General features: G+C 34.5%; 1 protein-coding gene across 2 annotated transcripts in view; it reads right to left on the minus strand.

Moving 5' to 3' along the window:
* The window catches only part of Atl2 (atlastin GTPase 2), a 72,069-nt gene that overhangs the window by 7,717 nt on the left and 48,218 nt on the right, over positions 1–16,134 (minus strand). For both annotated transcript variants that reach the window (XM_004627621.3, XM_023711215.1), the window contains exons 3-10: positions 9,944–10,078; positions 9,628–9,732; positions 6,342–6,392; positions 5,975–6,031; positions 4,630–4,722; positions 2,514–2,652; positions 1,653–1,780; positions 342–398 (exon numbers count right to left, since the gene is read on the minus strand). In XM_004627621.3, coding sequence (XP_004627678.1) covers positions 342–398; positions 1,653–1,780; positions 2,514–2,652; positions 4,630–4,722; positions 5,975–6,031; positions 6,342–6,392; positions 9,628–9,732; positions 9,944–10,078 — 765 coding nt within the window. The remainder of the gene's footprint in view (positions 1–341; positions 399–1,652; positions 1,781–2,513; positions 2,653–4,629; positions 4,723–5,974; positions 6,032–6,341; positions 6,393–9,627; positions 9,733–9,943; positions 10,079–16,134) is intronic.

The raw sequence follows: 16,134 nt of genomic DNA on the forward strand, positions 1-16,134 counted from the left end.
CCATTGTTTTTATTTTTTTTTTCTTTAAAATAAAATAACTGATGTCAAAAAAAAATAAATAAAAAATAAAGATAAAGTACCAAGGACTGTTTATTTTTAGTGACCTATACGTACATATTCAAAGCCTATAATCTGCAGTTACAATATATATCCATTATATATATTGCCAGATAAATAAAATTTACATGCATACAAAAAGAATACACTTTTCCCACATCCATCTTCACCATTTCTCTCTAAAGCAAAGATCTTTATTCTCCCTCATAAATAACTATACAAACACCTCTCCCTCCCCGAACCCACTCCCAGATAGACAGACAAGACTCTCTCTTTCTCTCTACCTGAAGCATAGACTTTGGATGTGGAAGTTCTTCTCCTTGATAAATTTTAATGTAAGCCTAAAAGACAGAAGATTTCCAAAGGAAAATCATTAATAAATTTCATGCCATTAAAAGAAAATTCTAAGACTTAAAAATCATACTCTCACTATAACAAAGTTAATCTTATTCTCATATTATTATATCTGTTACTAAGTAATATCCTAGGGAAAGTTCTAAATATCATTCTAATTTGCATACATTATATTTCATATGTTTAAAGGTTTTTCTATATAAAATGCCATCCACTTTGTGAAAATTGTCAATGTCTCAAATAGTTAAGTTAGGAAACATTTTAAGCCCAGTATTTTACTTTAGCTGAAATTACATTTCAGCTCAAGAAAAAATTACTTAATTTGTAGTTTAAGAGTAAGAAAATGATGCGGTTTTCAACATCCAGGAGACTTTCATCTTAACTTTCTATTTAATCAAAATTAACTCTTAAACAAGTATAATATGCAAGTTATCAAGTATCCAATAAGTGACACTCTTAGTCAAAGGTATTTTCCCTCCCATCTACAATGCTCTATAGTCCTCTTGTTCTGACAGGCAAGCTATAAGGCTAAAGAACAGGAGAAAAAAATGGAATAATTTAATTGATCTCAAAGGCCAGTATAAAATATTTTCAGCTACTCTTACCAAGTTTTGAAAACTCTGAAGAAATGCTTTTGTGAGAACTCAGAATGCAAAATTATGCTTTCAATTCCCATTATCACTCACAAATGACAGAGCCATTACAATAAAATGAGTGGCTCTTCTTGCCATACGGGAGATGGAGAAGCAGGATAATTATTTGTTGCACAAAAAATCATTACTAGTTTACATGTACTCTTTTACTTCCTTAAATGTTGATACACGATTTGAGACAGAAAAAATTTTTTACTTTAAAATAAATTAAGGGGCCGGGGAGATGGCTCAGTGGAATAAGTGCTTCCCTGGCAAGCACAAGGGTCTGAGTTAAATCCCGGATTCCACAAAAACGAACAAACAAACAAACAAACACAAAGAAAAACACAAAATAAAATAAATTAAGACATTTCTTACACATACAAATTAGTTTTAAGTATAAACTTTTTCGTGTGTGTGTGGTTGGCTCAGCCCACCGTAGGGGCAGAGCTGGCATGGCATGTGGTGCCAGTGATCGAACCACGGTCCCTGTGCACTTGCCAAAGCAAGTGCTTTAGACCACTGAGCTATCTCACTGGCCCCATACAAATTAGTTTTAAATTGCTTATATTTCTAGTTTAGACAAAGCCATGTTAAGAGTCCACCTACCTTAAAATATTCTACAAGATCTCTACAAGTGACTTTAGATCCACTTATCTCTTTTTCTACCAAATTTTCAGGGGCAAGCAGCAATGGAACTAAATTTCGAAGTTCCCGTTTAAATTCTTCATCAATATCTGATGGGCATGAAATTGGCCATTATTAGTAAAAAAAAAAAAAAAACGAAAACTTTGAATCAAGTAGCTATTGATAAGGATTCATAAAATTGTGTTATGAAATAAACACATAGTATTACATAAGTAGAATCACTTAACAAAACTCAAACATGCCATATCTCCTGGGAAAAATACATAGTTTCCATTACGCTGCTATGTTGTTTCCTCCATTCCCCCGTAATTCTATGGACTACCAAATTCCACATTAAGTATCAATGAAAATATCCTATTCAAAACAGGTCAACAATTCCAGAGATTAAAATTTAATACTAGACTGTTTTTCTAGCCACACTATATAAAAGTTTTGTCAATCCTCAAGTCTTTTGTCACTACAGTGAAAATAATCCTAAAATAAACATAAAATTATAAAATTATACTTCAACTCTGAAAAGAGGTTTAAACCTGACTACATCAATACAATAAAATGGTAAAGCTTTCAGCAGTCTGTAATCATATGAAATATTAAATCTCAGCCTTCAAAATTTAAGCTCTGATAAAATAATATGTTCTGATAAAATAATCAATATGCTAGACAGTGACAATCAAAAGAAAGCTAGAGACAATACTACTATCATTACAATCATCATCGATGCATCAAGATATTCTCTAGTATAAAACAGAACACTTAAGGAATTATATATTTTAAAAAAGCTTTCAGTACCTAAAAAGTTCTGAAAAGAATGAGAACTCTCACCTTTCAATCTCCCATCAAAGCTAGGATTAGTTGCAACTTTAAGACCAGGATGGGGCAAAAGGAAGCAACCCAGATTTGAGAAACAATTATGAATATGCTTCCTTACATTCTGCAGCTCTTCATGTTGATTTTGTTTTACCTATAGGTAGAAAAAGATACGGTAATGGCATAAAAAGGAGACAGAAAATTGTTTAAAACAGTAAACACATACACACAGTCACATGCATGTATACCCAACTCACATGGCACTCCAGAGTATTTGACAATCTGAAAAACTATGAAAGACCCATTTGTGGAAACTTTGTAGAACTCCAAATTTTCTTAGCCCAAAAATGATTTTTTTCTTTAATAAGCTGCCGTAGATACCAAGAAACATAAATAATCAACTAACTCATAAAGATAGTAAGATATGGTTAAGACTTATAAAATCATAATGTGCCCTTAATTATGTTGTCAAAGTAAGACACTATTTTTCTCATAAATAAAAAGTTAATTAGCCCCTAAGAAAAATAAGAACTAAAATTAAAAGGTTCCCAGGAAGTTCAAAGAAGCTTAGAAGTTTGTATTATTTCAAGGCTCTCTCTAACATGTTTACCTATAATGTATGCTAGTTCAGAGCTTTGAGAAGAGAAAGAACTATGTACTTTCTAAAAGAAAATCTTAAATTTACAAATATTTATAATTATAAACATCCAAATGTAATTCACATATTCTTCCAAAGATTCTTCTCAAAAGCCACTATAGCAAAAGAAGTGTTAATTAACCCTTTCAAAACTACCTAAATCTTTATCAAAAGGAGAATGGAAAAAGTTATCCATTCAGTAGAATACTGTATCGCCATGAGAATAAATGAACTAAACTACAGACAACATGGCTTAATCTCAAACAATACACTGGATAAAAAAGCTAGACACATGAAAAAGAATAATTTCTCTATGTGATTTATTCATACAAAGTACAAAAACAGACCTGTTAGAAGTCAGGATACTGGACAAGATTTTAGGGGTAACTAGTATGGAGGTTGGTGCTTCTGGGTACCGGTTACAAGGTTATGCTTATCTTACACAAGCAACTTTCCAAATACATGCATCATATCAACAAACTTGTAAAATGTTGCCTTTAGTGCTTAGTTAGTATGCCTGATGTACTTTGTGCTAATTTCCTCTCAACAAACCAAGAGAAAAACTGGTAACTGAAATTATCTCAAGGTTCTGAAATACATTTCAAATAACAAGAATAAGGAGTTGGTCTTAATCGTATTTTAAAATTAAAAAAACAAATCATACTATACCTCAAATCTTTGAACATGATTAAGAAACCAAATGCTTCATCACACAGAAAAAATATTACAGTGATTTCTGTGTATCATCTGTATATGTGAACAGATGTCAAATGAGACATCTGTATCTGGCCTGCAAGTTTCCCAAGTATTTCTAAAAGAAGATACCTTTAGGGATAAAAGATCATGACCCTGCTGGTGAGGTTACTCTTCGGGAATATCTTAGTGTGACATACAGTATAGGAGTGAGGCTATTTGGATTCTAGCACTAGTTATCAAGTAATTAGTTAAGCGACCATAGACAAATGCTTTTCTGGACCCTAGCTTCACTGTGTATATATTTTTAAAAAAGAATGTTGAAACAGCTATTCAAGATTCCTTTTCTGGCTCAATAGGTGTCTCTCAATAAAAGGCAGCATTCCTTTCAGCAAGAGTGCCACATCATTGATGTTCAATGTATAATGTTCAGAAGCTCAGCTGGCACAGAAAGACACATGAGCAATTGAAATATATCAAAAAGTTGAGCATTGTTCAAAAGCATTCTTTCAACATCTATTTACTGAGGTAAGTATTTATTCTAGAAAAAAATATGTTTTTCTAATTTTGATTCAAGGGCACTGTTTTCTTTTTCTGTGGTTGGTTGGTTCTTTTGTTTTTCCCAGGACTGCAACCAACTTATTTTTTAAACAATTACATATCAAGTCACTTGAGCTAACCTGGGATAACTTATTTTACATCAATGACACTAAGTGGTCAGTAGTTTAAGCAAAGGCCAGGCAGCCCTCCCCTTTGCCCAGGCTGACGTCATGTGCCCCTGTCCAGAAAATGGGAGCTTACCTGTAATCTCTTTTCAAGAAACTGTTTTCCACCTTCCAAACCATATGAATGTTCATAAGGGTAACTCCAATCTCTAATCAAAAACATTAATGTCTATAGAGAAAAAATAAACCATTTCTTAGGAAAAAATCTTAAGAAAAATCACAATTGTTACTACTATTGACACCTTTCTTTCTCTACTACACACATGGTTATATCAAAGGCCTACCTAACTCAGTATCATTCCTTGTCCCTCTACTAAGTAATGACTTCCATTTGAGAACTTCACTGCATATAAACAGTCATCCACTCAATAACACAGGACTTTTCAAATGAACACAAAGTATCAGGGCATTTAGATCATAATTTTAAATCAGGTCTATATAACTAAAAGATAAATGAATTATGGGTGTAATTATAGCTCAGATTACAGGTGCTTGCCACCACACCCAGCTGGGCCACATAATCCCAAATTATGCATGGTTGTCCTAACAGAAATGCTGGTCTCTGGGCACAACATGCCAGGAGCATTAACATTCTCACAACTGTGACAACCTAAAATACTCCCAGATGGCAAAATTACCCTAGATTGAAAGAAAGAAAGAGAGAAGAAAAGAGAGAGAAAAGAGAAGAGAAAAATGACATAATCCAGGGGCCAGGGATATAGCTCAGTGTCATAAGCGCCTGCCTGGCAAGCGCAAGGTCTCAAGTTCAATCTCTGGTACCACAGGGGGAAAAAGAAAGACATAATCCAAATAGAGTGAATTTCACTCATACATATAAAATAAAGCCATGACCTGCCCAATTATTGATCACCTGAAACACACAAGCTACTAGCCACACAAGGTAGAGCCAAAATGAATATAAATTCCTTAACATTCATAATCACTGTCAATGTTATATAGGAAGAATTTTAGATACTCGTAAGCAAACATAGTAGAGTCATTCTCCCTCATTCTAACTACAAATAACCAAGTAACACCAAGAGCAGCCTGCAAATTATACTTGCTTCAAAAAATAAACTACCTGAAACTGTCCCAGGTGAAGCCAAAATAGATCGCTTATGAGATGACAGAGAGAGAGGTGGGGGAAGGGAGGTTAATTTTTAAAAAAAGGAATTAAACTGTGCTATATACATGTATCAACTTCACATAAGGAATGTTAACAATTATTTACTTCAAACATGTATAAATAAGTAAATAATAAAGGCATAAGTTCAACTTTAATATGCCACAAAAAGTAAATCTAAAACATTTTTACAGTTTATCATATTATAAAAATGACATGACTATCTTAAAATAATTTATAAGCTAAGGTGGCTCGATAGTTTCTCATAGAAAAAATTTTTAAATGATAATTTACTTACCTGAAATGGTTTCTGATAGATTTCTTCCATGGCAAGTCTTCCATATTCTGTAAATAACTATTAAATCATATTATTTAAAATAAGCCCTCATGCAGAATAAAAGACATTTATAAAATGGTTCTGTTTCAGAGCACCAGATGTCAGAGCCCTTAATATCAATGGAAAGCCACATTTAATTTTCTTTTATTTTTGCAGTTAACTTTCTAACACATCAAGTATACACTGAACTTTCTAGTAAAGAAATCATGTATCAGTTTAAAACTATGTAACATTTAATTCTGCTAAAATTTTACAGGCTTCCAAGTATAAATTAACACTAAGTTAGAAATAAATTTTAATACTTTGGTATATAACAAGACATTCGTACTTGTAAGTGTTGAAGATCATCTTCTTGAATATTTTGAGACAAATTATATACCTGTTAAAACAAAATTTGTTTTGTTTTCATTAGTGTTTATTCTGATATCCAACTTACATGTAACTTTCATTGTGAAAATGAAGGTTATTTGATAACAGTACAAATATATCACTTAGTCACTATGTTAACCAGAAAAGATTTTCTTTTTTTTCCTAACATTCAAGATAAAACATGAAGGTGGAGGCAGGTGATAAAATATGTATGTACAAAGCCATAAGTACAGGACTACTGGTAGCCTACAAGAGTTAGAGATAAAAACTATATGATAGCTTCTTTTCCTCCTATTCAAAATGCTCTTTAGCTAGGTGTGATGGTGTACAGAAGGATCACTATGCGTTTCAAGGCCAGCCCAAGCTACACAGGGAAACCCTGTCTGGAAAAAAAAAAAAAAGTTTCCTTAATGCCATGTAATGATTGTTGAAAAAAACAAAAAGTAAAGGTTGCTTCCACAATCACAGTTCTAAGTTGGTGAATTTAAGAGGCAAAATTTCTATAAAAATAAGTTCCTAGGACTGTGAGTATCGCTGCCTCAGTAGGGGAGTGGTTCCAACACACAGGGAGCCCTGGGCTCGATTTCCAGCAAAATGAAACAAAATAAATCCCTGCCCAGTACAAAGTATATGGCTATTCAGTATCTCAAACCACCATCCACTCTAATGCAGCTCTGTTTTTTACTTAACTCATCAGCCTAAACATGTACATTTCACCAGCCTGTGGAAATGAATTTAAAAAAACAGTAGGTGGCACTCTTGCCCTTTCTAGAATTTATTTTTTTGAGTTTAAGGCACCTAGAACAGAGTTGTTAATGGTGGTTCTAAAGTATCCTCAAGGAAAAGAAATTGGAAAAAAAGATACTTTAGGTCCATTCCTTAATACATAGACCTTTATGAAAGAACTTAGGCTACTACAGGAGAAAAGTGGGCAGCTATTAGCATCACTTGTGCTTAAAGTTTTTCATTCTAACAACATTACCACAAACAGAAAACAATCTGTTCTAATAGCAAACAGATAATCTAGATGAACTTAGATATCAAAATATAAGCACTCAGTATATACCAGAAAACCTAAAATGGTATTCCCAGCCAAGGATCAATTCCAAACAGAGTTCTCTAAAAAGTGATCAATGATTAAGATGGTTAAACTTCATAATTAATTAAAACCTCACGCCATGACCAATCTACTTTTATTCATGGAGACTTCAGCTTTTAGAAAGTAGGTCCAGATCCTTTTACTGTCAAGGCCAGGTTGAAAGTAGTAAAGAAAGAAGACTTGCATATTTTAGATCATTAGGACTTAGCACACTGCCTCATCCTTAACAGAGACTCATTTGTTACCCATCTACGAGCCAGATCCTATTTAACAAAACTACCCTCAAAGACCAGGGAAAAAAGCAGTAACAAATATCTTTATCTTCTTGGCTACGCATCATCCACACTTTCATATATATTATCTCATTTATATCTCATCTCTAACCACATACAACCACCACATGTGAGACAAGCATGATGGATAAAATCTTCATTTTACAAATAAGAACATGGCTGAGTAGCCTAATGTTACTGTCCAAAGAAGTATCCAAAAGTTCAATAAACAAGAGAATCCCAAATGTCAAGTTTTAGAACAGAGAACTCCCCAGTTACAATTTAAGGCAAGTTCTAAAAAGTCAGCTAACATGAAGGGCTAAAATGTGACAATATATATATAGGGGCATGGCTTCTGCCTGCCTCAAAGGAATTATGAATACCATTTTGTGTGATTGTAGAAAATGGAAAGTTGGCACTGAGGGCCCCTGACAACAGCACTTAGTAAGTAGTGACATATCCCCAGGCCTGTGATAAATAGAAGTCATTCTGAAAAGTACCCCTCCTTTAACTTATATTAATACCCACCCTGACACCTAGGTACCTAAAATTGTGCAAGGACAGAAATGGGAATTTACAGACTGATTACATGTTCCAGACATAACCGGAAAGCACTAAAGAAGTTGTGAGACATTTTGACAGTATTACGGAGGAAGGGCCACAAAGCCAGGCATGGTGACACATGCCTATAATCCCAGCATTCTGAGAGACTAAGGTAGATTACAATTTTTTTTCAAGTTTTCTACTTATTTATTTATTGTATGTAGTACAAGGCCTATAGGGTCTCACTATCAGGTTTTCTCCTTATTTATTTATTGTATTTAGTACAGGGTCTACAGGGTCTCACTATGTAGATCGGACTCCTAGTGATTCTCCTGTTTACAGCCTCCCAAATGCTGGGATTACAGGTGCATGCCACCACGTATATACTCTCAATTGCTGTCTTGCTGTCTCAGCGCGCCCTGGGGCAGGGCCAGAACAGGAGACTCAGGGATCAAACCCTCGGCCCCTGCATCAGGATTACAAATTTAAACCCAGCCTGGGCAACTAAACCTTGCCTCAAAAATTAACAATTAAAGAGGGGCTGGGAATGTAACTCTGTGTGAAAACCCTAGCTTCAAACCTCAGTACTAAGGAGAAAAAAAATAAAAAGAACTGCTGTTAATAAGTAAAATTTCTTGCCTTGGGAGAATACAAATAAGTTTCAATAATTAATTTTTCAGCCAGAGACCTATCAACCATAGATAATTTCAGAAAAGAAAAAATACAAAATAATATGTGTAGGTTTAATTAGTACAATTAGACTATAATGTACAGAAAAGATATAGCCTCATTTGAAAAAACTAAAACTTGATAGAACACCAAACACAAAGTGAAAAACCAAGGATTTTTGTCTCTTTTAACATCAAATACTTAGTTTATATATCACCTAAGTTTCCTAAATTAAATATTAATCCTTAAGCTTCTACCTCCTTTAGTTTACAAGTTGTCACAGATATCAATGAGAAAGATAGAAACCAGACTTGGTTTGCCAAGAACCAAAACACTATCTGGCAGCTACTTGGTTGAGTTCAACTACACCAAACACACAGTAACATCATATCTTTTCCTTAAAAAAAAAAAAAAAAAAAGATGTTAAAATTTAAGAACTAGCTATTAGTTTACTACTTTTGCTAACTAATAAAAATGCTGCATGGAATTTCAGATTAGGAGCTAGAACAGCAAGCATGGAAATGTAAATAACCAGTAACAAACAGACAGCTGTCTTTAATTTTAATTGTTTTTTAAATTTTTCTTTATCAAAGGACATTCTGAGGAAGGCCAAAGGTAAGCAAGTTATGTGAGGTGGTCACACCACTTATCTCATGCCTCACCTGGACAGAACTAGTCATAGTGCTCAGAGCAAAAACTGTTGCACAGTCCTTGATAGTTGACTGGCTATCAAAGGCACCCTGGGTATCCATTAGCAGCACAGCCACCTAGGAATTCAAAAGTTCAAAATACTTAGTAAAAGTCACCAAAAATGACTCTAAAAAATCAGAAACTGAATTATAAATGTCACAAGCAGAAATTAGATGAAGAAAATACAACATACATATTCTAATATAATCTGCATGTTAGTTATCAGATGTTCTGATTTTTAATAGAGAAATAGTTCAAAAAAATAGAAAACTATAACTAGAATTTTACTTTTGTCCCATTAGGTCTGTCAATCACAAATACTTCATTCCAAACTTGTATGCCTGTTGTTTCTCTTTCACAGCCACCTCTCCATGTAAAGCCAGTCAATGGTTCATTGTTTCCACCAATCCAACTTTGAGAATCCTGTTAAAGTCAAGGACAAATGTAAAATAAAACATAAAAATTAAAAACTTTAAAAACTGCATCGCTTCTTATCTTACGGTGAGGAAGCTAATTCCCGAGAGACTAGATACATAGTGTAATGCACACAAGTAGTTCCAAAAATAGGCCCAAGTGCTGTATGGGATCTACAGCGACATGGTCTCCTGCAAACCTAAACAAAATCAGTTCAAACGTCCACTCTCTAGGCTTTTAGACAAATGGAAATATACCCACCCCTGGATTTTAGAAGATTTCCTATAATGTTTCTTAAATCATAAAAAAAAATTCTTTTTAATAGCTTCTTGTATAGAAAACTAAATTAAGTTCCAGACAGAACTTTAAAAAAAAAATTATTTGATACAGTGTCTCGCAACTCAGTTTAGACTCCTAGTGATCCTCTTGTCTCAGCCTCCCCAGCACTGAAATTACAGGTGTGCGCCACCATGTCCAGTTTCAGTGGGCAGCATTGCACCTGGGGTCTAGGGCTGGCACAGCATACGACACCAGGGTTTAAACTCAGGACCTTGAACTTGCCAGGCAGACACTTATGCCACTGAGCTATCTCCCCAACTCCCAGAATGACTGTCAAATAGTAGCACTCTCCTAGAATAGTTTTTAATAAAGTATTTTCACACTGCCTTAACTGTTTATAAAAAATAAACTTGAAAAATAATCAAGACTTGTTTGGAAAGTCAGGCATGGTGGTGCACTGCTGTAATCTCAGCACTCAGGAGGCTGAGGCAGGACTGCTGTGAGTAAAGAGACCAGCCTAGGCTACAAAGTGAATTCAAGCCAGCATGAAGTGCATACTGAGATCCTGTCTCAAAAAAAAGACTTATTTGGAACCTGACTCAAACTAGCCAAGTGCAAAAACTCATTTTTTAAATAAACAGAAAATCTGAATCCAGACTGTATAATCATATCAGACTACCTTAAACTGGAGTAAATATGATATGAATGATACTGTGCTGATTTAAGAAAAAAATAATAGTCCTTGTCTGTTAAATAGTAGTATGAAAAAGATATGTTCAGTATTTGCTTTAAAATATTCTGCACACTGCCGGGCCTGTTAATGCACACCTATAACTCCAGAAATTGAGAGGCCGAGGCAGGAGGATCACTATGAATTCGAGGCCAGCCTGGGCTACATAGTGAGCTCAAGGCCAGTCTGAACTACTACACAGCAAACCCTGTTTTCAAACAAAAAGTTTCACACACAGAAGGAAGAAAGATAAAACAAGCCCAGCAGAGTGCTCACAGGTATACTGGGGTTGAAAATACTATCTTTATTTAGGGATATGTTTAAAATTTTCCATAATAAAATACTTCAGACACAAGGAGCTACATTAATACAATTAAATATTACAGAGTTAGGAGTACATATAATTCAGGCGGAGAACACTTGATCAGCATGCACAAACCTATGGACTCAAAAATAAATGAAATGATACGGAAGTTAGTACACCATAACTATCTAGAAAATCCAATCTGAGACACCCTCTACATTTTAGTGTATCTGAAAGTCAACATATCCTTTTTTGAATACATTCCAAGGGAAAAATACCTTTGTTCCAGAAATGCTTAATAAGCTTGAATATCTAGTATGAAACAAATTATAAACCTCTAAATTAGAGACAGAAAGACAAGATTACAGGTGTGCACCAGCACACCTGGCATAAATTGATTATTTTTAAAAGGTCCAACCTTTAAAAGGAAGATAAAAGAATTATCTTAACAGAATTTTGCTTTTATTTTACATTTTACATCTTGCTTCTCCATCTCTATGAAAATAGTGGTAAGTTTTATGAAAGTAGAGGTTTTGCTTCATTCACATGAATATTCTCAGCATGCAGAATACAGTACGTGGCTTACAAGCAGGCACTCATATTAAATAAATAAAAATTTTACTTGTAAACCTTATGTACTGCATTTTGAGCATGGCTAATAGATATGGAATCTGATCTTTTTAAATATTCCTGGAAACAATATAATTACATGGAGAAGAAAGTAAAAATAATTTTAAAATGTATAGATGACTAAAATCATAGGCAAACAATCTTGTAAACATGATCTTCAAAAGAACTTTTCAAATATCTAGGGTCCTATAAAAATCTATTAAATATACATATCACCTCTCAGTTTGTAATGCAAATATTTTTAAATACTAAACTGAAAAATTAATAAAAAGATGAAAGAAAAGGGAAATCAGAGAATATAAATACATTCTCAAAACTTAACATTCCTGCCCTCAAGAGCATTTTAATGGATTCTAGAAGCAGTCTCACTGATCCTATTTACTGTTTTTAAAAAAGTCTTAAAAGCAAACCTAAAAAAACAGAAAACTGTTTCTCCCTATTGTTTACTACTATAGGAACAAACAAGCCTGAAAAATTGTATTTCCAAAAGTTAACTTTCCTCTAGTAAAAGAGTAGAAAGAAGGAAAATCATATAAAATAGATCTCAGCTGGGCATGGTGGTACATGCCTGTAATCCCAGCACCCAGCAAGCTAGGGCAGGATCACTGAAAGTTAGTGGCCAGTCTGAAATAAAACCGTCTCAAAAAGAAAAGAATGAATAAATGAATTAATGAATGAATGAATGAGATCTCTATTGCAAAGGGCAATCTGAAGTCACCTGAATTTTAAGTGTAGCCAAACAGTAAATACAGGGGCCAGGAATATAGCTCAGAAGCGCAGGGCCTGCCTGGCAAGCACAAGGTCCTCAGTTCAATTCCCAGTACCCACCCCCCTGCCAAAAAAGGCAAATACAGCCTCTTCTAAAAAGACTAACTTGTATAATACAAGTATCAGCAAAATGAAACTCCACCTACTCTAAATAGTAAGGAACAAATTTATGTTTCACCAAAGGATAGGTAATACTCCCTCTCACAAAGTGAAATTGCTAGGTAAACTTCAGAGTCTGGGAATCTGGCTGTGCCTCCAAGTGCAAGAGCACACCAGCTTCCAGTCTGCAGGCAGGCTGACTCTCCACAATACACAGCCCGGGAGAATCAAGGTCCATCCAGAAGCCATAAAAGCTCGTCATGGCTAAGAGTAAAACAGATTTAAAAAAAAAAAAAAGCTGAAACTGAAGCTCCAAGAGTAATAAAGAAAAAAATCCTCCTTACTTATAAGGCATTTCCCACAAAACAACCACAAATGAAACAGACTCTGTATTATTTTCAGTTGACAATGACACAACACTTGAAGGCCTAGAACAAATTATGAAACATTTCACTTTAAAAGAGTTAAAAATTGTCTAATATCTCACGCACATCCAACCCTATCCCATACCTAACTCCTCCATTCTTTTTTAAAATTTTTTTATTCATTTTAATGAGAAAAAATAGCAATGAAACAGTTTCAAAACAGGATAGTAGGACAGTTACAATAACTAATACATTGCATATTGTTGTCTTTGTAGTAGTTATTCAGGACAGGATGCAGACATGGTATCTTGTCTAAACAATATCAGTACAAACCTTTCTTCTCATTGAACTAAGAGAAAGTAGCTGTATATCTATTATATTTTATTTTATTTTATATATGCATATATATTTTTTTCACTACAAAATAGGCCTTAATATCCTCCTTTTTTGTTTTGTCTTATCGGAGATGGGTGTTCCATTGTTGCTAGAGAAGCTATATTTGAAGAAGTCTTTAAAGGACTTTCCTTACTCCTCCTTTTTTTTTTGGTGGAACTGGGGATTACACTCAGGCCCTGAGCCATCTCCCCGGCCCTACTCCTCCATTCTTTATATATATATAAATATATACATATATAAATATATATATTTATATATAAACATATAAATATACATAAATACACATATTTTCTTTATTCACAATGAACGATGAATAATACAATCAATAAAATATCACCTCTATCATGAAAAATATAATTACTAGAATTACAATTTAGGACTATTTTTGTACATCAGTTCCTCATTACAGCATATTCTATTATAGACATGTAGTGGTATGATTAACTTTCAAAGTCATTTCAGTATGATTCTGGTTCAAAGCTGATAAGAATAAATCAATTAGGAAATAATTACTGAAACATTTATAGAAAGCATCCTTCTGATTGACACTGGCAGAAGGAAAACCTATTATTTTACAAGAAGACTTTTATTTTTATTTTTTTAACAGTCCTGCATTTTAATCAAAATACATTTAATGAGTGAATGAATGAATGCAATTTACATGAACATTAGTAAATAAAACATTCAAGTAAGTTTTTCTTTCAGAGAATTCAGGTAGAAGCTTAGTATTCATTGAGATGGCATACTCCTCCATTCTTGAAGCTCAACAAATAAGCAACACCACTGACCTAGGTCACAAACTTACAACAAAAGACAACTGTTAACAACTTAATTACATGCAAAAGAGGAATACAGCAATAATTTCTTTTAGAAGTTTTACTTATTTTTTACCTTAAAAACACTAAGTTAAATAAAGCAATACAACAAGAAAATAGTGTATGATTCCACTCATATGAAGTGCTTAGCCAAACTCCTAAACAAAAAGTAGAATGGTAGGTTTCCAGCCAGTAAGGAACACAGCACTTCAGTTTGGGAAGATGAAAACTAAGTTCTGGAGATGAAAAGAAGTGATAAATACACAACACTGTAAATTAATGAAACTGAACTGTACACTAAAAAATGATTAAATGTGGTTAATTTTGTTATGCATACCTTCCAACAACAAGGGAGGAGGGCCTTAACCAAAATAAACACCTCCACTTATTAAACTGATGTCTGACATAAAAGATCTGACTTTACTTTTTCACTGGGCTTTCAAGTTTCAGCTCACAAGAAGCTAACAAACCTGCCCTTTCCAAGAAAAGCAGCTTGAAAACTCAATGACTTTTCCTTCTAAGATAAAACAATTGAGGTCACAGGACAAATAAGGACCCCAAAGTCTAGAGAGACAACCACAAAGTGAGGCCCACTTACTAGGAACAAAGGTGCTGGAATAACTGGTAGTAATATTTAAATGGCAATTTAAACCAAATGCTGGAAGCTAAGAAAGACTGCTTTGAGAATTAAGAACTGCTAGAGCATCAGTCTTGGCAGATGCCACACTTGCCTAGATTTCACCTCAAAGAGCTCCAAAGTTTCTCACAGTGAGAATTTTCCTCATGACTTTGAAAGAATGAAAGGAAAAGTAACTATTTTTAAATTCACCCAGAGGAAAGTAATCATTCTGAATTACAAAGAGCCAGAACAGTCCATCTATATATAAGTCTTGCTCTCCTTGAGGAAACTCCCTTACAGAGACTTAGCTGGCCCTGGCGAGGAGCAATCAGCCCATTCCAGTTCCTGTCAGCCTTCCAGTCTTTCATGCACGTATGTCATAAGACAAGGGACTCAAACTGACTAAAAAAGTGAAACATTGATAAATGATACCAGCCACTCTCTACACATTTTACTATCACATTGAAACGGCTCCAATATGACAGCAAATGATAACTGAAGAAACTGTAATACACCGATTCTATTTAAGAAGGAATTCTTTATGTGGTGGCAAGATAGCTCAGCGGACTAAGTGCCTGATTAGACAAGCGCAGGGACCAGTGTTTGATCCCTGGCACCACATGCCACACCAGCCCTAACCCTGGGCACACTGAGCCAGCCAGCAAGACTGGGTGTGGTGCCACACACCTATAACCCTAGCACTGGGGAGACTGAAAACAGGAGGGTCACTATAAGTCCGAGCTGTGTAGTGAGATCCTGTACCAAATACATTATAAACAACTACAACAACAACGAATTCTTCAGAACCAAGACAAGGAAGGAAAAAGAACACAGAACTTTCTGGAACCAACAAATTAACATTAAAACCTCACATTAAGGGCCGTCCTGATAGCTCAGCAGACTAAAGTGCCTGCTTAGGCAGAGCGCACCCAGAGAATATTTAAGAGTAGGTGTGGTGGTGTGCACCTGTAATCCTAGCATTTGAGAGGCTGAAAACAAGAGAATCACTACAAGTCCAATCTACATAATGAGACCTTGTAGACCTTGTACTAAATAAATA

This window comes from Octodon degus, unplaced genomic scaffold (genome assembly GCF_000260255.1).
Source record: "Octodon degus isolate 3935 unplaced genomic scaffold, OctDeg1.0 scaffold00020, whole genome shotgun sequence".
NCBI classification, from domain to species: Eukaryota; Metazoa; Chordata; class Mammalia; order Rodentia; family Octodontidae; genus Octodon; species Octodon degus.